The sequence below is a fragment of the Nannobrachium achirus genome (assembly GCF_963921795.1).
Source record: "Nannobrachium achirus genome assembly, chromosome: 19".
Lineage (NCBI taxonomy): Eukaryota > Metazoa > Chordata > Actinopteri > Myctophiformes > Myctophidae > Nannobrachium > Nannobrachium achirus.
The window spans coordinates 47917465-47944643 of record NC_137826.1 but is presented as its reverse complement, the minus strand read 5'-3'; the positions used below and the strand labels follow the sequence as shown (position 1 = coordinate 47944643).

The window sequence follows — 27179 nt, the reverse complement described above, 5'->3', positions numbered from 1 at the left end:
TATTTAGTATAATTTTAAACTTGAAGAACAAAGTTATTTTCAGTCAGTTCTAACCAAAATGGCTATTATCTCAACGTTTTCCTCGCAACATAATCACTAAAATATTGTCACTGTCAGGCAGAAACCTCTGTCGCACAAAACTAGTGAAAACAGCCGATCTACAAGCACACAACGCCTCGCGATGCGAGGCGTTGTGTGCTTGTAGATCTGCTGTAGATCTGCTGTTTTTATTTATACGGTGCCCTGAGACAAAGAAGTTTGGGAACCCCTGCCCTAGGAGACCACCACCACCACCACCACCACTATCATCATAGATCAAAGCACTGGAAGACTACAGGGTTAAAAAGCATTACATCATAATAAGCAGTTCATGCACTGAAGAACCCCTTTTCACACACACACACACACACACACACACACACACACACACACACACACACACACACACACACACACACACACACACACACACACACACACACACACACACAGACACACGCACGCATGCACGCACGCACGCACGCACGCACGCACGCACACCCCCTCTCTCAGAACCCAAACATTATGAAAGAACATAGGAAGTCAGACTTCCTGTTCCCCTGCAGTCTCGTCATCACAAACATTCAGCTTTGGGTCGACCAACTAGGGGTGTGACGATATAGTGACTGAATCGAAAAATCGTTTTAAATTTGCAATGATCTACTATATCGTTTGCAAAGGCAAAATATTGTACCGTTTTGGCTTTGTATCGTATCGTATCGTTTTAAAATGCGGTAATCGGTATCGAATTAACCTGACTCCGCCAGATGGTGGCAGCAGTGCGTACCGCCCTACTTTACCATCTGAGACCGCTCGGGGAGACTTGATATCACTCGTAAAGTCCCAGACCGGATGAATCAGCGGCAGCTACGGGCGGGCTCTGAGCGGCTCTGAGCCAATAGAGTCTGATTGCAGACCACGTGGAAACCCAGGTGGCGGATTCTGGGTGTAACGCCATGCAGACAGGCCAATATGAGTGGTTGGAGTTGGCACTCCCAGACTGTGATAGACAGACGCCCCATCCAATCACCTGCTAAAGAATTTGAAGAAATGGCCCACCCCTTACATCGGGTCTGCCCGAGCAATTCCAGATGGTAAAAGTAGAGCGGTATATGCAGTATACGCACTACTGCCACCATCTGGTTCTGAATCCACCTTCAGGTTAGTATCGAATCGTTTTGTAGTGCAAATAATTGATTGTTTGGAAACTAAGTATTTGTGCCTTGTATTTTGGCAATTTCAAAAGGGAAAATGAAAAAGAGGGGTCTAATTACTTTTCCATTCCATATAGCGACTCTTGGTCTATCGATACATGTGTGTTCATGTGTTCACCTCTATGTCAAGGTGGGTTTGTCCATATGTGTTGAAATATAATATCCATCTATTTGCTGTATCGATTGTAAATCATTGAATCGAATCGTATTGCCATGAATGAACCAACATCGTCCATGTATTGTATCGTCAACCATGTATTGTGATGCGTATCGTATCGTTACACCCCTACAACCAGCGATTCCTCAGTCTGTCCTTACAGTGGGTTAGGGTTAACCAACCAACGTTTCATCAGTCTGCTGGAATCAGACACGTGGTGTTGTTGCGTTGGTGTTGCATCACTCCCCAGGTCAGAGCAGGGTCACCATGGTGTCATCACCGTGCACACGTGTGCAGAAGACAAGAGACATGGAGGCAAGATATACTGTAGTTCTGACAGCAAACCCCGTAGAGCCACCCCAACAGCAACTACAGAGTAATGAATGAACCAGGAATGCACTCAACAGAGAGATGCTGCTGTGCCCGTTATTCACAAGAGATGTGTCACTGAAAGGTCTAGCGGTTTGCAAGATTAGGTGGAGAGTGTGCACGCACACGCACAGACGCACGCACACGCACACACACACACACACACACAGAACAGACCCTCTTATGGACAGCCAGCCTCCTAGAGTCATGCAATGAAATTCAATAGCTTAGCTCAGTGGGTTCTCAAAGCTTTTAAAGGAGTAGTTCACCCCCAAAATGACATTTTTTCTATTGATTACCCATGCCATGGAGACTTGAGTTCAATAGTTGTTGTTTTTTTGCTGTATTTGTCACATTGCTAAGACAAAAAAAAAATGATTTTAGTCAATGTACCCCCATTGATTCCGGATGGGGACCCAAATGTATTTGGGTCCCCATCCGGAATCAATGGGGGTAAATCTATTGTAATCAAATTATTGTCTTAGGAATGTGACAAAAAAAACTAAAGATTGTATTCAACTCAAGTTTCCATGGCATGGGTAATCAATAGAAAATAAGTCATGTTGGGGGTGAACTACTCCTTTAATAGGACCCCTCTAACTATCAGTGGGGTGCAATTTTGAAGCCCTAGCTGCAAGGAACCCTGAGGTTCCAAAAAAACTAAAAAGAAAAAAAGCATTAGATGGCGTACAAAAAGCAATCTTTTTCAAATCCCCTATTCTTTCCTATTGCGGCTGAAAGGAGGCTGGGGTCTATACAGTAGAAATGACGACACGCGTTAGTGATCCGTTGAAAGCAGCCTTTGCATCATGTGGTGACACATGGCCGTGAGGGAGGCAGCCATGTCTGCTTCAGCAAGCACTTTCTCACTCCACAGTTTCTCTCTCTCTCTCTCGCTCTCTCTCTCTCTCTCTCTCTCTCTCTCTCTCTCTCTCTCTCTCTCTCTCTCTCTCTCTCTCTCTCTCTCTCTCTCTCTCTCTCTCTCTCTCTCTCTCTCCAAGGGATGCAATTTAAACATGGCTGTGAGCAACAGAGCCTCATGAAAAGACACAAATAATGGAGTCCCCCTGAGAACTACAGAGAGAGAGGGGGGGGGAGCTGCAGTGTTGGTATTAGAAGCGACTTTGGGCTTGTTTTTCTGTAAGGTCCCTTGTAAACGTTGGTACGTTGCGGGTTTTGCGAGTTCTTTTTTTCAGGCTTGTTTCTAAAGTGCAGTTTGCTCAATTTGGGCTTTGCTTGGACATTTTTTAATCGCCACACACCAGCGGTTCTCAAACATTTCGATGTCGAGGCTCCGCAGAGCCTCGTCTGAAAACATTTCAGAATCAGACAGGGAGTTCTTTTGGGGGGACTATAGCTGACCTACAAGCTCACGACTGGTGTAGAACTGCTGTTTTCAAAAAGCCAACGTATATAGTTGCTTGTGTGTCAGTCGCTTCTTTTTGGGAGCTTGTTTTCCTAGATTTTTTGATAGATTTTCTTTATTAAAGTGTCATGCTTCCAAGGAAACCCAGCCCACATGGACTTAAGACACTTTTACATTTTATTTGACATAAACACTTCGCCAACATAACAATTCACACAAACAATGATCAAACACATAACCAACTTTAAACCCTCAAGCTACTATTTGCACAGCTGAGACTGTCTTCTACTCCAGGCTCTAGAAACAAAACGTGCCGTCTTAAAGACTCCATAATTAAACAACCACTCCAACCTCTGGCCATCATCTTCCCAGAACTGCTCAGGTTTTCGTGTTTGCATTACATCAAACAAAGGGACCCTCAAATCGTCATATCCTAGACCTAGGTTGCTTATCTCGCCCAGGGAAGAGGAAGGGATTCCTTTGACAGAGACAGTTAACGTGGATTCAGGGAGGCAGGGAGCCTCAGCCTGGGTTGCATTTTTGAAAAGCTCTATATCTGTAGATAATATTTTGGTATGATAACCCTTTCTGAGACACAGCTAAGTTGATGTTATCAGCCGATAGATTCGGTGTCCCATTAACTTTACTATACAGGGGGGGGAAAAAGCAAAAAATGAATCTGCTTCAAGTAGCATATGAGGGGTCAAACTAGGGTTTTTACATGATGCTGAATCCATTGCAAGCATCTGTTTTGCACGATAAAAACTTTCCTTGGGCTAAAAACGGCCCCACAAGACTATGGTTTAGTGATGAAAAGTGATGAGTCATCACTTTTCACACTTTTGTGTGGGCCGTTTGTTATCATACCAAAATATAATCTACAGCTATAGAGCTTTTCAAAAATGCATGGTAACCTTTGCCACCTTTCGGATACCGACATCTCGTATGGCCCATGGACACAGGGAGCCTCAGCCCGGGTCCCATAGACAGCACATGTCAGGCTTTATGAGGTGTGTGGACGGGAGGGAAGGGCTGTCGTCTCAGCGGGGATAAACATAAAAACAAAATGGCCACCACCACCTTCATTCACACAACCCCCCGCCCTCCCCGTTATAGCATGCATGTGTGAGAGTGTTCACTAGTTCTCCTCTCTCTGCCTCTCTCTCTCTCTCTCTCTCTCTCTCTCTCTCTCTCGCTCTCTCTCGGAAGTAGAAACTATTGTTTATGTTTCATTGAATGGAGAAAATGTTTGTTTTGTCACTGCAGGTAGAAGCAGCGAAATGCAAAGTGGGCGAGGTATTGAATATTTTATTGTATACATACTGCTGTACGTATGTGTTTTCAAAGCACTTTCTGTATCCGTGTAATTGTGATGTAGGTGTAGATTTATATATTCAAAGATTTACAGACTTTTTTCAGGATTTTTCAAAAGCAGATACGGGCTTATATATCTGCTATTTTAAAGTATAAAATATGGCAAAACTCAAAAATGATGAATAATGCTTTCCCGGATTGAATGGGTTAATAACGGGCAATAAAAAATAGCCTACATCAGCGGTCTTCAACAGGGGGTCTGGGGCCCCTAGGGGGTCCCCAGAGTTACTACAGGGGGTCCTCCAAATCTTTGAGTGATAGAAATTTTACTTTCTCCTTTTTTATATTAACCACTTGAACCCTAGCGTCCATATTCTGAGAACTATAGCCAAAAATAGCAGATCTAAAAGCTGTTGTGAGCTTGTAGATCGGCTATTTTCGGCAAAGAGCTTTGGTGTATAGGGAAAAGGAGCAAACTAAGTACAGGGTCAAGTTTGAAAGGTCAAGTTTATTAAGTATTGACGGTTCAAGTGGTTAAATATCTGAAAACACAAATTGACATGAATCAAAAATACACTGATGTTTGTGCTGTCAAACAATGAAACTGTATGGAATCTATGAAAAGGTTGTGGGGGTCCCTGCTCTCTCTCTCAACTAAGAGGTCCTTGGCCTGAAAACGTTGAAGACCCCTGCTCTAAGATGACACAGATGCTTTCCCGGATTGAATGGGTTAATAATGGGCAATAAAAAAATGTTTTCTTTCTACTCACCTCTGCTTGGAAGCCCTTTAGCAACGGAGCTACCTGCTTACGCAGATCCTGCAATAACACAGAGAGAGAGAGAGAGAGAGAGAGAGACACATATTGTGGTCAATGTGCCTCTCCGAGGAAATGTGTCACAGCGTGAGAGACTAAACATGTCACAACGATGACGATGCCCTCGTTTCACCTCCAGTTCATCTTTGTGTGGAGGAATACAAGCAAACCACAAATACTGCAGATGCATGTCGATTCTGAAAGCCAATTCATCTTCCATAATGTCCTCAAGGCCAGAAGAAAGACTCAGCTGTTTATGTGCTGTAATCAGAAAAAAGCACTGCATAGCTGCAACAACAAACAGTGACAATATAGTGTTTAACCAAAAGCCAAACGGCTAAATCAAACCGAGAAGAGATAAATATTTCAAAAATGTACACCACACCAAGCCATTTTTCTACAAGCTTTGAAAATATATTTTCTTTTCCTTCTCTCCTGATGAAGAGAGAACGCGTTGTGAGATGCTCTTCGCTCATAGTAGTATAAATAGTTAACTTTCTCTAACAACTGAAACATTGCAGAGGAAAAGAGTTGCTAATTGACTACTGACTACACACATTCTGCTGTCTGTTCCCTGCTGTATTAGCACACATTCTGTCAGACAGAATGTGTACTAATATTATAGGGCAGTGGTTCTCAACCTGTGGGTCGGGACCCCCCAAATTATTTTGGGGGGTCCCCAGATGATTAACTTAATGCGCAACACTGTTTTCTCACTCAACCGTATCTGCACATTTCTAAAGTGACAATTTAAGGACTTTTTAATAGCTCTAAAACGACAAATTAAACATTGGCCAAATTGTCAAATATTAGAGGCAGAAATTGTGAAAAATGCAGATCTACATGCTCACAACGCCTCGCGTTGAGAGGCGTTGTGAGCATGTAGATCTGCAATTTTCACAATAGAATCGTGTTGTACAAAATGTAATGCCTCAACTCTTGTCAGCTCTCAACTCTCCCCAGTTCAAATAGGATTCTTTTGGGGGTCGTGGCCTGAAAAGATTGAGAACCACTGTATTAGTACACATTCTGTCTGTTCCCTACAGTATTAGCGGAGCGAGGAGAAAATGAAGCCACAGTGCAAACCAATAGCAGCTCTGTCTGTTCATTAAGTTCACCTTGGAAAAAGAACGAGGCCCTGGTCCTCGGAAAATACTGGCCGGCTATGCCTGTAAAAAAAAAAACTGTGAAAAGTGAGAGAGCTACAGCAGAGCTAGAGCGAGAGTGAGAACGAGAGACAGAGCGTGCGTGCCTGCCTGCTTGCCTGCCTGCGAGAGAACCTCCTCAAACGCTCGGCAGGGATGAAAATAAAAACTAATGTGAATTGACGTCGCGGTAAACAGGGATGTTATGAGCGCTGCTGCTCCGACGGCGATGGGCCTCATCTTGTGGCTCCTACAAAGAGCCGATTGCCTCGCCGCCCGCGCACGTTAAGGCGATCTGATTACGGCCCCCGCGCTCTCAATGCAGGCCTTTCATTTGGGGGGCCAGGGCCCGAGCCATGTTTGATCCTTGGAAATGTCATTAAAGAAAAAAGACGCCCCCCCCCCACCAAATTCATCTCAGCTGGACTATAAATAAGGCCTTTACATGAAGGCCGGCTCTCTGAGGAATGTCAAGCACGCTCTCTGCGGACACGGCACCCTGAACCGACCGCTAAAAGCCAGTTAAGAAGGACTGGAGCGCCATTGTCGCTGCGTGGCATCTCTAATGGCTTCTAAACCTGCCGCCCCAATGATCCACTGATTCAATCCACCGCTTCCAATTTGTCTCCCCGATGATGCTTTCATCAAAGATGAGTCTTTGTGGATCATTATCGCTGCCGTAATTGATCACACTGCAGTGGCACGCGAAGGCGAGAAAAGAAGCGGATTCACAAGCTGGAAATGTGAATCCTGAAAAATTGTAGCAGTTTTGGACATTATGTGGTTTCCACCACCCGACAAGAGACGATACACAATACATCTCTAGAGGCGGGTTTCTCAAACGGGTGCCGCGAAATACTTTCATCAATATCACTTCAGTTTAACCACTTAGACCAGGGGTGGGCACATTTTATGATGGAGAGGGCCACTATATTTCCATACTCAGTCCAGTGGGACAGTCGAGCAGAAACCTCTTATCTCAAGTAAGAATAGCAAAAATGTGCTACTTTTGAATTGGAATCCTGAATTATCGTTTGTAATTTTTTAATCGGAATCCTGCAATGTAGCATTTTGATAATTACAAATACATTTAGTTATGTTAACTTCATGAACTTAAATACAAATACATTGGACATAAAATAAGACATAAAAAATACTACTATACTACTCATTCAACTACTAATATAGACCAATGTAATTAAAGCGGGTCATGTTTGCATGTTTGGAATTGTACCAGCTGAAATCAATAAAATATCAGTATTCCAATAGTAACCTGCGGGCCGCATTATGTGAAGGTGAGGGCCAGAATAGGAATGCTGTGGTTCCATTAAAGTTACTTTCAATAAATCGGACATTCTCTCAAGCTTTCCTCTTGACATATTATATCTTATAGGGGGAAAGAAAGATTAACGCATTTACGATTTGAATATGACATACATGTAAAGTGCTAAAGATGAATTATGAGATGCCCAAAACAAGTGGACTTGGGAAAGCTGACACGGGACAATACACAGAGAGGTATGTACCTAGTTAAAGTATTATTGGCAGGTAGTTAAAAAAAAGCAATTGCAAGGTTATGGTGGAGTAGATATTTGTGATGGAGAAACTAACCCATAATTTAAGATTGCAAGAAACACTATCCTCGAACAATGGGAGAAATGGACTGTATATTATATAGCACTTTTTCCCAAGAAGTGGGTCAGGACCTATTTGTGGGTCACGGACCAATTGTTATGGGTCCCTTGATTTTTTTTTTCCTATATTTTGTTTTTAATTATTATTATTTAAAATATTTTCATAAAACATTCCCAAAAAAACTATTTTCTTCATGAATTAAAAACAAAATGCAACGATTCTTTCAGTAAGTTCACGAAGAAATCATAGAAAAATCGAAGAAATGTCCTAAATTAGAACACAGATGTTTAAGGAGTATTGAAAACAGCTGATCTACAAGCTCACAACGTGGCGCAAAACCTTGCGTTGTGAGCTTTTATTGTTAACACATTTATCTGGAGGACCACGTGTAAACAAAAAGACCCCTGTGGGTACCCGGACCAGTAGTCTCGCATGGCCAGACTGTTGACTCCGCGATTTGGAAATGCTCCCGTCATACAGTCTGGTGCATCGAAAGAAGAACGATGAGTACCGGTTAAAGCGGAAGTGAAGCCTCCTCATCACTTCCGTTTCCGTCTCACATCGCACACATTTATCATTATATAAATAAAAATCATTATAAGCATGTTTAGCTTTCTGCTTAGCAGAAATGACATTTTAAAATATATTTTCTTGAACGGTAATGCCCGTTTCCATTACTCGCCGTTCGGGAGCTGCTGTTCCAGACTCTATATAGCATTCAGAGATTGTGGAATAGTTGTCTGGCTACGCGAGACTACCGGACCAGCACTCTGAGAACCAGCAAACACCATAACTTATGGTGGTGTGACCGTGCTGTGGAGTTAAGCCCAGGCCAGGTTACAAGTTAAACCGAGGCTGGACTTTTAAATAAAAGCTGGCTTCCCAGAGAGAGAGAGAGGAAGAGGTGGTGTGTAGGGGGAGTTTAGGCAGAGCAGCTGGGGCTTGGCTGACATGCTGTCAGCGCCGGGGCTACTGTACTGTACCGTACTGCACTGTACTACTGACACATGTGTGCACGCAGAGAGAGAGAGAGACAGAGAGAGAGAGAGAGAGAGAGACCACCACCACGTGACAAGCAGGAAAACACATCCCGACAACATCTGGTTTTCTACATAACTGCTGCCCCGGCCAACACTCTCCCCACATGGGTCTCTGCTCAGCAGCTCCGGCCCCGCGCGCTAAACGTGCACGCGCACACACACACACACACACACACACACACACACACACACACACACACACACACACACACACACACACACACACACACACACACACACACACACACACACACACACACACACACACACACACACACACACACACACACACACACACAGGAACGGCAGCAGCTCCGGCCCGGCGTGCTACACGTGCACACGCGTGCACGTGAGCGAGTGCGCATGCTGGCTTTTATTGCTATTGTTGCGAGGACGTCAACGTTTTTACAGACTGGGCAAATTTCACGGATGCAATTTTACATGGAAACACGATCACAGCGTGTCACTGATCTGCATTTTTTTTATATATATATATTTGGAAAACCTCTCTTATGGGGGGTCCCTACTCCCTGGCACCAAAAATGGGGTCAGTGGGCTAATATGTGTCAATTTGGGGGTCCTTGTTTGAGAACAAGTAGGGTCACACAAAATAATATCCTATGCTAAACTCAAAGCTCATATGTGAGCTTGTAGATGTGCTATTTTGGGTGAATGACACTGCACACAACTAAGTATAAAACCTAGAACCTTACATCCCACAAGCCCAACCTGAATCTGTTTCCTATTTGTAAACCTAAGTGTGAACTCATTTCTCACCATAAAACAACCCATTGGACCACGAAAACCTTGTCCAATGTCCAAGTATGCACGCACGCGCGCGCGCACGCACGCACGCACGCACGCACACACACACACACACACACACACACACACACACACACACACACACACACACAACACACACACACAACACACACACACACACACACACACACACACACACACACACACACACGCGCACAGAGATCTCTGCAAATGTGATTGTATGTCTGTTGGATGGATGCTCAGGGAGCTGCAGTCCGTACAGAACTTCATCTCCACATGTCTGACAGACTGAATGAATAACGGCGCTGAAAAAAAACTCACCGCCGCACGGACAATAAAAGTTGGTCCACGCTACACTACTTCTGCCTTCCTTGCAGAGTGGTGGCCGAGGGATTAACAAAACGTGCATGTGCGTGTGTGCGTGAGTGCGTGTGTGCGTGCGTGCGTGCGTGTGAGTGCGTGCGTGCGTGTAACTGCAGTAGTTCTCAAACATTTTCATGCCAAGGACCCCCAAATTGATGTTGCGATTTATACAAAAACTAAAATATCTAAATGATTCAAATTAAGTTTACAAACCTTTTTACATTCTTTTCAAAAGTGTTCAAATAAAAGCAGATGTACAAACTCGCAGCGAGGCACAGATTGACCCGCTGTGAGCTTGTAGATCTGCTATTTTTTGGCATATCCAACATACGGTACAAATGGATAAAGTGTTTAAGACGCTTCGTTAACCACCATTGCTGGGGAACCAACCCAATGTTGATGTCCTCACAAGTCTAGTAATATGTGAGTGTGTGTGCGTGCATGCGTGCGCGTGTAAAGGTTTAAGTTTGGTCAGGGTTGACGTCGGGGGCGAGCGAGCAGGGACATGACAGGAGGAGAGAGAGGTGACATTGACATGCTGTCAGCTGTGACCAGTCTCCCACGGTGAGCTGGGATGTCTGTGTGCGTGCGTGTGTGTGTGTGTGTGCACGAGCGTGCGTGCGTGCGTGTGCATGTGTGTGCTGCGTTCATATTCAATCTAATCTCACAGCAAAGCTGCTCTTCAAGCTCACACAGCGTGACATTACTGTTCAAAATAATTTCTGGACTTTTTTGAACTCTTGAAAACAGCGCTTAAAGCTGGAACTTTCCTCTCTTCTACCCCGGGTTTGAACCCGGTTTCTTGCATCTCTCTCTGCTGAGAGATTTGCCATAAAAGCCAATAGAGCCCTGTCTGCTTGCTCAGGGGAGAAATGTGATCTCGACCATCAGGTCAAAGGTTGTGTCAGATCCTGTGACACAACACAAGCCAAGATAAAAAATGACAAGACTCGCCCTCTCTGGTTTACTTCCCGTATATCTGCGTGAAGTATAGGCGGACGTCTTTTTTGAACAGTGGTTCTCAACGCATAGCTATACAGCAGGGAGTACTCGAGAAAATGCCCCCCCCCCCCCCCCCCCCCCCCAAAAAAAAAAGTTAAAATCATACTAATATTAAATAATTAACTACAATTGAATTAGGGAAAAACATTTACTGTTATGTTTAATGATGACACATGGAGAAATATTACCAGCCTGAGTTGCTAACCCAAATTACATATGATACCAGACAACTGGGATGTGTTTTAAAGTCGCTTGAATGTACTGAAGTTATTGACATGAAAACTTTATGACCACAGTGCTGAAAATACATCAGCACCGTTTGAAACTCTTTCACTCCATTTATTATTTGTGATTTTATATTCTTGAAATGGGGGTTTTAAAAACTCAGTGAATGCCACCCTTTATTCAAAATCTACAAAACTGGTGCCAGCCATTTTGCTTAATTTTGCCTTTTTATGGGGGCCAAAATCATATTTTGTACTTAAATTACATATATAAATCTATGCTTCTATCGAAAGCCACACTACCCCTCTTACAAAGGAAAACATGTATATTTATATATATATATCCTATCATTAGATTTGGGCTTCAATAGAACATGTGTAAGATGTCTTGATCATCATCATATGTGTGTGCTGTGATGGGCCCTGTGTGCAATCTGGAGTGCAATACCATTTGAAAACCACCAGAGGGTGGTCTCCTACTATCTGATCAACTAACAGAAGAAGGAAGAAGACGTCCATCTTTTTTTTGGTTTGGGCCTGTTGTTTACATTTTGGCCAGGCCTTTTAGCTAGCATGCTACACACTTCGGAACCCTGGCGATCGCGATCAAGGATAGGTAGAGAAGAATGGATGGCACCGCTGGAATCCTGAGAATTTTCTGCGTTTTTTGAGTACTTATAGTTCGTCAGGGATGCACGGGAAAGTGTATAAACGAACGTTTTAGATAACATTTAAACGGCCGGAACCAATCTTCGGCTATACCGATTTTCCGCCGGACTGTGTTACACTGGTGCTACAGTCAAATCGGCCGTATCGCTCAGGTCACGGAGGCATATGGCCAACTTCTAGAGCGATTTTTTTGAAATTACAATTATGAAAAAATGATAAAACTTTTGATTAATTAAAAAGACGTAAAAGACGTTTATGGCACCGAGGTCCAAAGACGTATAAGACGTTTATGGCGTTCAGTGAGTTAAAAGCAAAACTTTGTTGTCGGGTAAAGGGGGTACTTGGATACAGAAATCAGGGAAAGGGGGTACTCAAGCCAAAAACGATTGAGAAACACTGCTCTACCATACAGACTGGACAAAACTACATTTAATAGATTACATTACAAGGTAATGTAATGAATGTAATGGTGCTTTAAGTGGTTAAAACTAGGGCTAGGATTAAGATGAGGTTATGGCTATTCAGGTTCAGGGGTACGGTGGGATTTAGGGTTAAATGCAGGCTAGACATGAAGGTGATGAGGTTACAGTCAGTCTGGGTGTGTGGGAACATGAATATATAGGTATGGAGAGAGAGAGAGAGAGAGAGAGAGAGAGAGAGAGAGAGAGAGAGAGAGAGAGAGAGATAGACAGTGGCTGTGTCCGAAATGCGGAACACGTTCCCTACTCCCTAACCCTAAATGAGGGATCCAGATGTAGTGTACTACAGTAGTGAACAAATCAGCGCATTTCGGACACTACCCCGTCGCCATCTGGTTGCGTCATCGCTGTCGCACAGTTAAAACACTCTAGCGCTGGCTTTTGGAGCAATAAATAATGCGTGATTCCTAAACCCACCTAATAGCCGATCTACAAGCTCTCAACAGGGGGTGAAGCGACACGTTGTGAGCTTGTACATCAACTCCCCAATGTGGATTGGAAATAACATACCAACATGTTGCGTTGTTATTATGAGAAATAGGCCAAATATAATTATGTTTTTATTCATCACAATTCAATAAAATAATGCTAAAAAATGTATAGGCCTATATATATTTTTTAAATTGTATTCATTCATTGGTGAATCAATGAATGAATAATGTTTATGCCACATTCATTTGTCTCACATGCAGACATACACCCATGTTTGTGATAAAATAGGTTATTCTTGCTAATTTAAATAACATTATTTTATCATGATTATTATCAGCTGTGGAAGGTTGGGAAGAAAAGATCGAAAAACAAAAGCCTCCAGCGTCTATTCTCGTATGTTCTCTTCATAAACAACTTTAGAGCTGTTTTCATCATTAAATGATGAAAAGCAAATTTTGTTCTCTGGTGACAATGCTGTGGACAGTTGTTTTCTTTAGCCGGTGGTTCTGCTACGAGCGGTTCTGTTGCGTTTGCTCAGCAACAGGTGGCTACGCCTCCTGCCATGCAGAGACGCAGAGACGAACCTGCAGTGTGCGTGTGCGCGTGCACACCGCATGTGCGTGCTCAAAGCGCGAGACAGCGGCCGTAGCGCAGTGCATTGTGGGGCGGCAGGGCTTGAATAGCGCTTGAATAGTGACCATCGAATCCTCACTACAAATCCAAATGCATTGTGGGATACTTCAGTACACTATATTAGGGTACAAAAATGCTCACTATACATTCGGACACTAGTTCAAAATGGCGGAGCCCCATTTTAGTACACTACATTAGTGAATAGGGTGGATTTCGGACACAGCCAGTGTGTACAACATCACTATAGAGGAACTTCCTGTTCTGGAGACAAGCCCAGAAGCCTGGAGGTCAGGGACGTGCTGGCCAATGGGAAAAGTGGGACAACTCCCGAACGGCCGGTTCATTCCCGGCCGGTCCAGGCCGGCCATTAGGAAGAAAATAAAAATTAAATGCCGGCCTTCGTTCTATTTTGGGGGCTGGGCGGCCAACAAAGTAAATCGCCACTGTCGGGCAGAAACCTCGTATCTCCAAGTTTCAAATTTGTACAAAGCAAAGCTCTGCTTCATCATGCAAGGCTGTCGCACAAAGGTAGTGAAAACAGCCGATCTACAAGCACACAACGCCTCGCACAGTTTAAATCATTTTTAAAATGGTTTTGTAAATACAAGTTTCCACCCGACAATGACGAAATATAACTCATGTAATTGGCCCCACTGGCTTGTCACTTGTCGTGATCTGAAATGGCAAATCTTTGAGTAGCAGCAGCGCTATAGAGAGAGGTGTCTCTCTACAGGTTAATAGAGAGAGGTGTCTCTCTATAGCATGCAATGAGGGCCTCTCCAACTCTTTTTCCCGGGCTGAATCAGGGGCCCAGCATGTCCCTGCTGGAGGTCCCCGCACAGCACACACACGCGCGCGCGCGCGCGCACACACACACACACACACACACACACACACACACACACACACACACACACGCACGCACGCGCGCACGCGCACGGCTCTTCTCCGCGGCATGCTAGAGGCTCAACAGGACACTACAGTGTTTTGCAAGCAGGTAGTGTTTTTTAGCAGATATACTGTACAGCAGGGGTTTTCAAAGTGGGTGACGGCTGGGGCACCCTGGGGTGCCGTGACAGCAGTCCAGGGGTGACGGGGCACCCTGGGGTGCCGCGACGGCAGTCCAGGGGTGTCCCGCGAGACACTTTGATAATATTTATTAAATTTATTTTCAACAGTTAAAAGAATATTTTGTGTCATTTTAAACTTGAAGTACAAAGTTATTTTCAGTCAGTTCTAACCAAAATGGATATTATCTCAACGTTTTCCTCACAACATAATCGTTAAAATATGCTTTAAATATAAGGTGCTGGGAGTGAAAATTATGAATATAATGTAGGGGTGCCTCGGATGAAAATAATATTTCGTCACTGTCGGGCAGAAACCTCGTATCTCCAAGTTTCAAATGTGTACGTCTTTTGCCCTGCTTCATCATACAAGACCGTCGCACAAAACTAGTACATTTTATAGATGATAAATACAAAATGAACGGTTTTGGACATACAAGGTTTCCCCCCAACAACGACGATTTATGGGGGTGCCCTGAGCCAAAAAAGTTTGGGGACCCCTGCTGTATAGCACCACTTCACCATAGCAACCTGCGACCCTATACAATAGACAGAGGAATTAAGAGGAAAGCATTCAGAGGACATTTCTTTATGCTCACTTTCTCCCAGGGGCATCAATTGGGTATGGCAGGGGTATGCAGCTCAGCTGCCATACCCTGGGTCCAGGGGGGAGATTACAAGTTACTTTAAAATATAAATCCATAAATGTCTCTTTGTCTATCTGTGCTGGTTATCTTGTTAAATTACAGTAAAATAACTACAAATGCAAAATTTAACAAGGTATTATAATTATATTCTCCACACTTTTATTCTCCCCATCTTGACAGAATGGTATATTCCCAGGTTCCGCAGGTCAGCTGCACAGGTGCAATTCATTATTGTTATAATTGTGGCACGTTTACTATATTATGCCAAGTTTAGCCGCACTTGAACAACTGTTCCAGACTGCCATATCCAGCCCAAGAAACCATAGAAATTTTTGGGGAAAAAAATAAGGTATGGCAACAATGACTGGTGTCTTCGCGCGCGTGCAAGACACCATGTCATGTTGCCATACCTTTTTCTGAACTGACGCCACTGCTTTCTCCTACTGTAGTATCTGAAACACTCTCTCCCCTCCCCTCCCCTCCCCTCCTTCCATGCCAGGCAAGGACACAGACGAGAAAAGAAAAAAACAACCTCTTTTCACATTCAGCTTTTCTTTCCCTCCTCCTCCTCTTTGTAAGAGTCTTGGACACCTTAGTGTCCACAGGGCCGCTAAGTGCAGTCGGAGCAGCTTCTCCAGCCTGAGTGCGTCTGACCCACACAGCTGTGTGTAGAATTAACCCCCGCAGGGAGCAATCATCCTCCTCCACGCAAAGGCCTGACGCCAAGCTGTGCACGCACGCACGCACGCACGCACGCACGCACACACACACACAGGGGCGTCACAAGGGGGGGGGGAAGTGGGACTGAGCTACTAGGGCCCAAGGTGGAGGGGCCTGGAATTATTTTATACTTTAGCTATTGAAAAATACCAGATATTCAAGCGCACCGAGTGCCGCACTGCGAGTTTTTGAATTTTGTGCAAATCTTTGAATATACAGTATGAGTATGTATTTTGGGGGTCCTTCACATGAAAAAGTTTGAGCACCACTGACATAGAAACATAGGTTTTTCAAAAAACCTTAGAAGGATTTGAAATGTTCAAAGACTTGCACACTTTTCAAGTTTTTTTCAAAAATAGCAGATCTACAAGCTCACAGCGCGGCACTTGGTGTCGCGCTCGTTATTTTTCAATAGTTAAAGCACAAAATAATGCGTAATAATGCATTCCCAGTCTAAATGGGTTAAACCCCCTCCCCCTATGAAGAACATTCATGGGGGGCCAGCAGTGAATCCTTGTACCCAGGGCCCAGGATTTGGTGCGACACCCCTGCACACACGTTTGTCTACACCAGGGGTCTTCAACGTTTTCAGGCCGGGGACCCCCAAACTGATGGGGAGATGGAGCAGGGACCCCCTACCACTTCGTAGGGTTGTTGGGTCGGGGCTACGACATATTTCTTATTTTAAACATGTACAAGTTACTGTGAGCAGGGTGGGCCGTACCACTACCATTTCTAAACATACTACTTATTAACTGAGAAACCAATGTCAATAATATCAACAATCTGTCAATTGCATAGTAATCATGTATTCAAGCTATTCAAAATGGATAGAATCATGCTTTTTTTTTACATAAATGTGAAAAGAAAAGAAAACATTTTTTGAAATCTTTTTTTTTTTTTTTTTTTTTTAAGCAATAATTTCGCGGACCCCCTGCAGTACCTCCGCGGACCCCCTAGGGGTCGCGGACCCCCTGTTGAAGACCCCTGGTCTACACACTTAATCCTCACTTATACATAGTTGTATGATGGCGTCATCCTCAGCAAATAGCAGATCTACAAGCTCACGTGTCTAAAACTATTTTAGGCAGGAACATTCACGTCAAGAATATAACAATTAATAACATAATGAACAGATAGACTCGGCAAGATATTGGCAAGGATATTTAACCATTTATTGCATAAATGGAATACAGTTAAACTTGGCGTTTGAAGGGCTCCGCGATCGGAGATGCTCCCTGAATTTTGTGCAGGCATTTCTGAGCATGCTAAGCAAAATCAGGGAACGCAGCAATACCCCCCATAGGGATAGAATAGCAATAACCGTGACATGTAACATAGTCAAATCACAGTATTGAGCTTAACAACATTGACATGAACTTAGACAAAATCACAGTATGAGCTTAACAACATGACATGAAACTTAGACAAGATCACAGTACTTGCTTAACCACATTGACATGTAACTTAATCAGACAATCACAAGTATTTGAGCTTAGCCAGAGTGATCATGCAAAGGTGGAGGCTGGGGTGGAGGAGGAAGCAAGCAGCAAATGATTCCGAAGCTTCGGAACCAAGCATTGGTAGGGAAAGCAAGCTCTATTTAAAGGAGCCTTCCCTACTGATTGAGAGCTCTGATTGGAGTATGGCAGTCATGTGACATAATGACCAGCAGATATGTTAATGAGGTTGAGAACAGAGCTGACTGACAACTGACACTCAGACTGGCGGCGACTTGACTCCCATGCCCTGCATAAACTTACGCTATGCTTTATTTTAGGCAGGAACATTCACGTCAAGAATATAACAATTAATAACATAATGAACAGATAGACTCGGCAAGATATTGGCAAGGATATTTAACCATTTATTGCATAAATGGAATACAGTTAAACTTGGCGTTTGAAGGGCTCCGCGATCGGAGATGCTCCCTGAATTTTGTGCAGGCATTTCTGAGCATGCTAAGCAAAATCAGGGAACGCAGCAATACCCCCCAAAACTAATGAGCTTGCTCTCTGTCTTGGCAGGGCTCGGCCAACCAGAGAGCGCTTTAAAACCCCCCAAAACACGGAACCCAACGCCACATAAAACCTGTGTCAGTCAGACTCTGGTTATGTGTAGCAGCAGAGCGCCACTGCAGACTTCTACATGATTAAAAGTAAAAGACTGCAGAGTCTTGAACCATGAGAAGCCATCCTAAGCTTAGCAGTAACTATGTGTAGCAGCAGCTAGCTGCGATCTCTGCGTTGACAAATTTATTTTATGCTAAAAGATACATGCTGCATCTTAAAAGAGAGACCATTCTATGATTAGTGAAATGAAATAGCTAAGAGAGGCAGCGAAGCGACGCTGCCGACCTTTGAAATAATTATTCCGTTAAGAAGCAGTTCTTAAATTAAGAAAAGGCCATCCTACCATTAGTGTATAAAGTGGGTCAGCTACGCTTGCTGTGCTGTGTGTGCGAGCGGTTCTAACGCAGAACCAAATTGTATTAAGCAGTTGGTCTTAAGCCATCCTACACTGCGAAGAAGAGTGAATCAGCTACGCTTGCCGAGTTGTGCCCCATCCCTTAAAGGGGGAGCGAGCTGTTTGAGGTTACCCACCATGCTAGGTAGACGTGACCCTGCAATTGGAAGTTGATATTAACAGCTGTGATAACCGTGCCAACCACCTTTGAGCAATTAATTAGCCGACCGTCTCCTCACTTAATGCCGCTCATGCTTTTGAGCAACAAGAATGACCTCCTTCCTGGCGAGTAACATTCATAGCTGCTGAGGATCAGCGTCCATAACTTCCGAGTTGGAGCCAGCCCGGTTGTATGCATAGAGAGATGTACAGGTGTGGAGCCATCCCCGATGCTGCAGGAAGCATCTCTGGTAGCCATCCTTCCAAGGTCCGATACAGCTTGCCTCGCCAGAGGACGCCAGGCAGATACCATGACATAGAGGATAGAAAGAAGTATTAGTTTGAGAACGTAGTCTGGATTGCCTTGATGCACCACCCGGCTGAATATTAATGAACTCATACAAGCATAAGGTGCTGCTGAAATATACTTAGAATCATCTTGAGACTTGTTGCAACGATCATCATTATTATAATTATTATTATCATCCACAACCACGCAATCTATATAATACATCTGACTTATCAGCCATATAATTATGCCTTTAGATGAAGATGCAGTTTGATTAACGAATGACCTGCCTTTCATGGCTTCGGGAGGAGGTCCAGGTGAGTATCCTCGATCCAGAATCCTCGATCATCGCGACACATCGATGTCGCTCATGAAACAGGCAGCCACTCCCCTGTCTGCTGAATCTGTAGCGTGCAAGCAGGCGGGCCAGCAGGCGGGCAGGCGTGCAGCAGGTGGGCAGGCAGGCGTGCAGGCAGGCAGGAGTACAGGCAGGCAGGCTCATGGTTGCAGCAGAAGTAGCGTTAGCTGAAGCTGTAGTAGCAATGCCCTCTGCAGTGCCAACCGACTCCTGACTGGCCTCATGGCATTATACAGTAGTGGACGAAACTATAAAGATAAACATGTTAGCAGAAAACACACAGAAGCTGCAGCACAACGCTGCAATGACATGCTGTAGCAGCAGCCATGCAGCAGCTCCAGCACGAAGCTGAAAAGATAACATGATGTTCGCAGCAGACATGTAGCAGCCTCAGCAAGAAGCTATATAGCAAAACACGATTTAGCGGAACATGAAGCAGCTTTAGCATGAAGCTGCAATGATAAAACCTGATGCCGTAGCAGTGGGCATGCCACAGCTCCGGCATGGAGCTGTAATGATAAACATGATGTTAGCATTAACTAGCAGTAGCATTAGCTGTAATTATTAGCAGTTATGCTAGCAGGCAGCAGCAGGTTGAGTGGAGCTAGCAATAGCTGAAATTCTAGGACACATGATAGTATCTGACTGAAGCAGCAGCAACAAGAGCCATTAGCACAATTATGTGATCATTGTAGCATAGCAGCACAACTGATAAAGAAAGAAGCCTGGAAATGAAACATGATGTTAGCAACAGACATGTAGCAGCTTTAGCATGAGCATAAGTTGAGCATACAGCAAAATGGCAGAAGCCTGGAAATGAAACATGATGTTAGCAACAGACATGTAGCAGCTTTAGCATGAGCATAAGTTGAGCATACAGCAAAATGGCAGAAGCCTGGAAATGAAACATGATGTTAGCAACAGACATGTAGCAGCTTTAGCATGAGCATAAGTTGAGCATACAGCAAAATGGCAGAAGCCTGGAAATGAAACATGATGTTAGCAACAAACATGTAGCAGCTTTAGCATGAGCATAAGTTGAGCATACAGCAAAATGGCAGAAGCCTGGAAATGAAACATGATGTTAGCAACAGACATGTAGCAGCTTTAGCATGAGCATAAGTAAGCAAAATGGCAGAATCGAAGCAGCAGCCAGCCTATGCAGTAAATATATATATTATTATTATTATTATTTATTTTTTATTTTTATTTTTCTCACCGTGTGCAAAAATTACAGCACAAGTGTTTAACGCTGTTCCGAACAACGTTCAGCATGTACTGGCTGTGCATAGATACAATAATCAACTCAGTTTATCCATTTCACATGGCCACTTCAGTGTTACCATGCTAGCGTTTGTAGCATAAGACAATGGCACCCCTGAGTGTTACTAGCATTAGCCGCTAACATAAGCATTTAGCAGTGAACAAGCTTTTCACATGGCCATTCCAGTGTTCCCATGATAGCGTTGTAGCATGAGCCCATGACAACCCCCGAGTTACTAACATTAGCCTCTAACATTAGCATTTAGCAGTGAACAAGCCTCTCCCCATGCTGGAATGTATCCTCTTACTCCATACAACTCAAAGGTTCCAAATGCGCTAACATTAGCATTTAGCAGTGAACAAGCCTCTCCCCATGCTGGAATGTATCCTCTTACTCCATACAACTCAAAGGTTCCAAATGCGCTAACATTAGCATTTAGCAGTGAACAAGCCTCTCACCATGCTGGAATATTCCTCTCACTCAAACCTCTCTCTCAAAGGTTCGAGAGCTTCCTAGGATCTACTTTTAGTAGAACTGTACCATCATGCAACTGTACTTTTCCCATGCAACCTTCTAACAAGTCTTCAACTCTCCCCACACTACACACACAGTAGCTGCTTGACCTCATGTGGCTCAAAAAGGGAATTAACCCACTCTGCACACAGACTAGGCTGATTCTAACAGGAAGCATGTTGAAGGATGTTGAAAGCAAGCCAAATAAGCAACTTTACTTCAGAACAAGCCCGAACAAACAACCCACAACTAGAAGTTATGGGGAAACAAGACCGAGTTGCTTATAATGGGCAGACCTGGCAACACTGCTAGACTGAGAACAGTGTGAATGTGTATGGTAGCAGTACATAGACTACACTACCCATGATGCATTGCCCATTTAACAACCTCCCTTATCAACTTTCCACCATTCCACCACATAGGACATTAACTATGGTGTTTATAAAGCCAAATAATCACCTGTGCAAGAACCTTCATTTCCATACTTAAGCAAGTGTGAGAGTGAGCGTGTTTGATCCTCGCTTGAATGCCGCAATCTCACCTACTTTACTCCAAGTAGTGGCAGTTAGATGAATATGGACTAATTCAACTGTAGCACATGGCAATCTCTCTCATGGTAACAAGTTCTTACACCCATGAAAGGCATATGTTAACCATTAAACATTTAAACCCCCTCCATAAAACTTCTAACATCTTGAAATGCTGTACCACTGAATTATCTAAGCATCAATATTTGATTCAAGACTCTTACCGAATACTAGCTGAACCACTCCTCAAGGACAGGTCCCCAACAAACACTCGGACTCAGGCTTCTGCATGGCCAAACAGGCCCAGACGCAGCCACCTCCCCTTATGCTCTGCCCTTAAAGGGGCAGTGCTACTCCTGTAAACACTTGACATGATTCCTGAATGAGCAAAGCATTAATCTTAATACACAAATATACTCAGTAGTTCCAACCTGCCTGCAGAGTAAAAGTAGCATTAGTATATGATTAGCAGCAATGTTGGGAAAAGAGGCATATATTAGAAGTGAGCAATAGCATCAGAATATCATCCATGCATGATATCAATAATAGCATAGGCTACACCCGTTTAAAGCAGGATGGGAATCCCTGCATGGAGCCATGCATCTGAAGGGAGTATGGCCACACCGGCCAACATGTTGGATTAGCTGCCGAACTAGCTGGTGTTTGCAGAGTGTAGCCCTGCGATTAAAGATTTAAGAAACCCAGTGTGGCATCTGCTGGAGACAAACAGCACTGGAAGCTGGGCAGGAACAACAGTTCACATACTGTTCTAGGCAGCACAAATCACAGCCAATGCCATCATGGTTCGGGGTGCACTGTAGAGCAAAGCATGCTGTTAGCTTATGTTGCTACAAACAATTTGAAGCTTCCACTACTACCACTGTTAGCATATGCTATACTGTTGAAATGTTTTCTCTTCTGAGAAGCAAGCATGCTAGTAATACATTTTAGATGAGACCTTGTTCAAGTTATGAGTAGTAGTAAACACGTAAATGAGAACTAATGAAGTAGTGCATCATGATAGCTGTAGTTAACATTAGGCATAATACTGTTAGCAGTAGCATAGTGATAGCAACAGATATAAAAGCAGGCTAGCATTGCTATTGAAGCAGCACGGCAGTAAGCAGTATCTAAAGCAGAACCATATGGTATCACCAAGCTTTCGAGCAGAACCAGAGAGTAGAGCAGCCGCAGCAGCAAGCAGCAAATGATTCCGAAGCTTCGGAACCAAGCATTGGTAGGGAAAGCAAGCTCTATTTAAAGGAGCCTTCCCTACTGATTGAGAGCTCTGATTGGAGTATGGCAGTCATGTGACATAATGACCAGCAGATATGTTAATGAGGTTGAGAACAGAGCTGACTGACAACTGACACTCAGACTGGCGGCGACTTGACTCCCATGCCCTGCATAAACTTACGCTATGCTTTATTTATGGCATGCAATGCCAGTATGCAACCATGTATAAAGCAGGTAGACTTGTTTCGGATAGAAAAATGCAAGTGTTCTGAAGCTGAGAAGCAGTTGCTCTTAAAAAAGAGATACAGAGATTCCAGACTATTATCTACGCAGTGATATTAGTCTGACCATGCCAGGCTAATATTGAGGTGTCGTTTGATTTTGTCGCCTACCCCTATGTCTGACGTCGGTACATCTGCAAGGTCCGAGTTCATCCTGATCATTATTAATGTTATGCATTTTATTACAGCACACGCTTTGCGTTAAAACAACATCACAGAGCTCTACCAGGGAGACAGAAATAGACAGAAATAAAAAGAAGGGGGGAAAAAAAACACCTAACCCGCCGAGAACCTCTGATGCGACACACAGATGTCTGTGTGGAAGTCAACTTTACAGCTCCTGCTTTCCACTTGTTCACTTTTTCCTTGGTGTCGTCCCATGCAGCCATGTGACTGTCACCCAGACACTCCTCTGTCTGTCTACCAGTCAGATCCTTTCAGCTCAAGGACCCCCACATTGATATGCATTTGTCTATGGACTGAATAATCAGAATAATCATAACAGAAGATTCATGTTAAAGCAAATTAAATGTTATTGCGATCGTCAGGTCGCAGTTACTATCAAAACCTCCACCGGCTGTCAGTCTGTCATTCTGTCTGTCAGTCACACATGACACGTCACACGTCACACTTTTGCCCTACTCATATCTCTGCCACTGTTGCCCCTATCCATGCCAAACTTTGCACACACACTCCTTGGCTGCCAAACCACAAACTCCATCCCTCATTTCTCACATGGCCCTCTTCTAGCGCCACCATGAGGCCGATTCTTGCAAAACAAATTTTTGGACACTGCACCAACAGATTTTGCCCTAAAATCACGCAAAGCGGTACACAGTATCTCTAAAGTCATGTCATCAACATGGCTTTGTCCCATTTCCCATATTAAATGGTAAATGGTGCATTTATATAGCGCTTTTATCCAAGGCGCTTTACACAGATTGTGCATTATATTCACCCATTCACACACACATCCATACACCGATGGCGGAGGGAACCATGCAAGGCACCAACCATGCTCTTCGACATTAACTCAGGGGGAGCCCGGATTCAAACTGGGAACCCTTTGGGAACCCTTTGTGCTCTAATAACGGTTTCTCTACCCCCGAGCTATGCCTTCCTGATTGCCTACAATTGCCTTCTAAAGTTTGTGTATGCGACCTGACGGTCGCTTATCTCTCGATTTAGGAAGTCTTACTGGTTTAAAACTTTTTTTTTCAAAAAAATCACAAGTGTCAGTTTAACTCCAAGATACGGGTCCATTTTCACAGTTCAAATATCATTGTTTATTACGCTGGCATGGGTGTTGTTGACCAGGTCATTTCAGCTCCTCCTGTCACCGTGGCTGTGGCCTCCGCCACAGCGCCGCGGTGTCGCGACGTCCTTGACCACCACCGACGTGAGTCCCATTTGTCCTTCCTGTCAACCCTGGCTCTCTCTTTAGCGCCGTGAAAATGATAACGGCTCAGGCTCTCCTCTCTTCACACAACATGCATAATGTCTGCCTCCTCGACTGCCCCTCCACACCTCCCACTCCCACTCCCACTCCCCTTCTCTCCTCCTCTCCTCCTCCCTTTCTCTCCTCCTCTCCTCCTCTCCTCCTCCCTTTCTCTCCTCCTCTCCTCCTCTCCTCCTCCCCTCCTCCCCTCCTCTCCTCCTCTCCTCCTCCCTTTCTCTCCTCCTCTCCTCCTCTCCTCCTCCCCTCCTCTCCTCCTCTCCTCCTCTCTTTCTCTCCTCCTCTCCTCCTCTCCTCCTCTCCTCCTCCCCTCCTCCCCTCCTCCCTTTCTCTCCTCCTCTCCTCCTCTCCTCCTCCCCTCCTCTCCTCCTCTCTTTCTCTCCTCCTCTCCTCCTCTCCTCCTCCCCTCCTCCCCTCCTCTCCTCCTCTCCTCCTCCCTTTCTCTCCTCCTCTCCTCCTCTCCTCCTCTCCTCCTCTCCTCCTCTCTTTCTCTCCTCCTCCCCTCCTCCCCTCCTCTCCTCCTCCCTTTCTCTCCTCCTCTCCTCCTCTCCTCCTCCCCTCCTCCCCTCCTCTCCTCCTCCCCTCCTCTCCTCCTCCCCTCCTCTCCTCCTCTCCTCCTCCCCTCCTCTCCTCCTCTCCTCCTCCCCTCCTCTCCTCCTCTCCTCATCCCTTTCTCTCCTCCTCTCCTCCTCCCCTCCTCTCCTCCTCTCCTCCCCTCCTCCTCTCCTCCTCTCCTCCTCCCCTCCTCCCCTCCTCCCCTCCTCTCCTCCTCCCCTCCTCCCCTCCTCTCCTCCTCTCCTCCTCTCCTCCTCCCCTCCTCCCCTCCTCTCCTCCTCCCTTTCTCTCCTCCTCTCCTCCTCTCCTCCTCTCCTCCTCGGCCACACATGACGCGTGTAGGGATGTCACCATTATGGACACACTCAGGGACACTCAGGGAAGTGCAGAGAATATTAGAAAGGCAGGGGCTGAAATTTCTAAAAGGGCCTTTTGGTGAAAATATCAAAAAAAATTGAATGCAGCGTCTTATATTGAAAGAATCGCAGCGCGACGCGTTGTGAGCTTGGAGGTCGGCTATTTTCGGTGCTTGATACCACACTGAACTAAGCATAATCAAGTCTACTGGAGATATGGCATATATATGGCATGGATTTCTACACAGAGATGGCAATTCTTTCAACATAAGATGCTGCATTCAAGTTCAGGAGAGTTTGGACAAGGCAATTCTCTTGAATGCTGCCTTCAGGTATGGTATGGAAAGAGGGCATTTGCATTTCTTTCACCTGCATTCATTGTCTGGAGAGGGCACTTTTTACAGACGGTGACGGAGCTCTGTAGAAGCTCTGCTGTAGAAGCTCTGCTGTTTCAGCGCGACCTGCCGGTCGCTTCTCGACCTTAGGGCGTCTTACTGGTAGGTTTAGTTGTTTATTCAGAATCTATTCATGATCAGCACCGTTGGTTAGATTTTGACCATCATGTTTGATTCCTCGGTTAAACACGTTGCCGTCAGTCTCTAGTTTTAGACCTGTGGGTGCAAAGACGTTTCGCAACCTTTAATGAGAAGGCAGACTGTCCAAATGAGTTATTGTGTGTGTGTGTGTGTGTGTGTGTGCGTGCGTGCGTGCGTGCGTGCGTGCGTGCGTGCGTGCGTGTGTTTCAGTTTTTTCCAGACAGAAAAGGGGGTTAATAAAGGTAATGGAAATGATGGTGGGATTGGGGTCGAGAGAGAAAGAAAAGAGCATGCATGGTTCCACTCACACACACAATAGGCTAAAAGGTGAAGAATGTTAACACGTTATCCCGTTTCAGTCTTGAGTTACTGAGAGTTAAAGGGATATTACACTTTCAAAGTCATTTTATCGTCTAATCAGGCTTTTATGAACACCCTGAACAGTTTTTAATTTGCTTGATTCAATATTTAGATATTTGATGTAAATGTTACCAGGCCCGACACGCCCAGGCCCTCTCCACATACGCACCCATTGTAACTTCAAACTCCATTTTAACCGTGATAAATTCATTAAAAACAACCATAATTTTTTCTGGTGACTCAAACTACCCTCCTAATACGTGAGCAGGCCGTGTTTTTTCGATAACTTTTTTCATTTATTTTTAATAATCCATTTTTGTATTAAATATTTTTCATTTTCCCAAATAATTATTAAAAATTAATGAAAAAAGTTATCGAAAAAACACGGCCTGCTCACGTATTAGGAGGGTAGTATGAGTCAACAGAAAAAACAACGGGTGTTTTTAATGAATCTATCATGGTTAAAATGGAGTTTGAAGTTACAATGGGTGTGTATGTGGAGAGGGCCTGGGCGTGTCGGGCCTGGTAACATTTACATCAAATATCTAAATATTGAATCAAGCAAATTAAAAACTGTTCAGGGTGTTCATAAAAGCCTGATTAGACGATAAAATGACTTTGAAAGTGTAATATCCCTTTAAGACATAAAATGAGCAGGGAATTGCGAGGGAGGGCGCATTGCTTACTTTCCCCAACACTGCTCAGAG

General features: G+C 44.4%; 1 protein-coding gene across 1 annotated transcript in view; it reads right to left on the bottom strand.

Moving 5' to 3' along the window:
- The window catches only part of cux1a (cut-like homeobox 1a), a gene marked incomplete at its 3' end in the record, with an annotated part of 345673 nt that overhangs the window by 170924 nt on the left and 147570 nt on the right, over positions 1 to 27179 (bottom strand). Inside the window, exon 3 of the mRNA XM_080749517.1 lies at positions 5230 to 5277. Coding sequence (XP_080605643.1) covers positions 5230 to 5277 — 48 coding nt within the window. The remainder of the gene's footprint in view (positions 1 to 5229; positions 5278 to 27179) is intronic.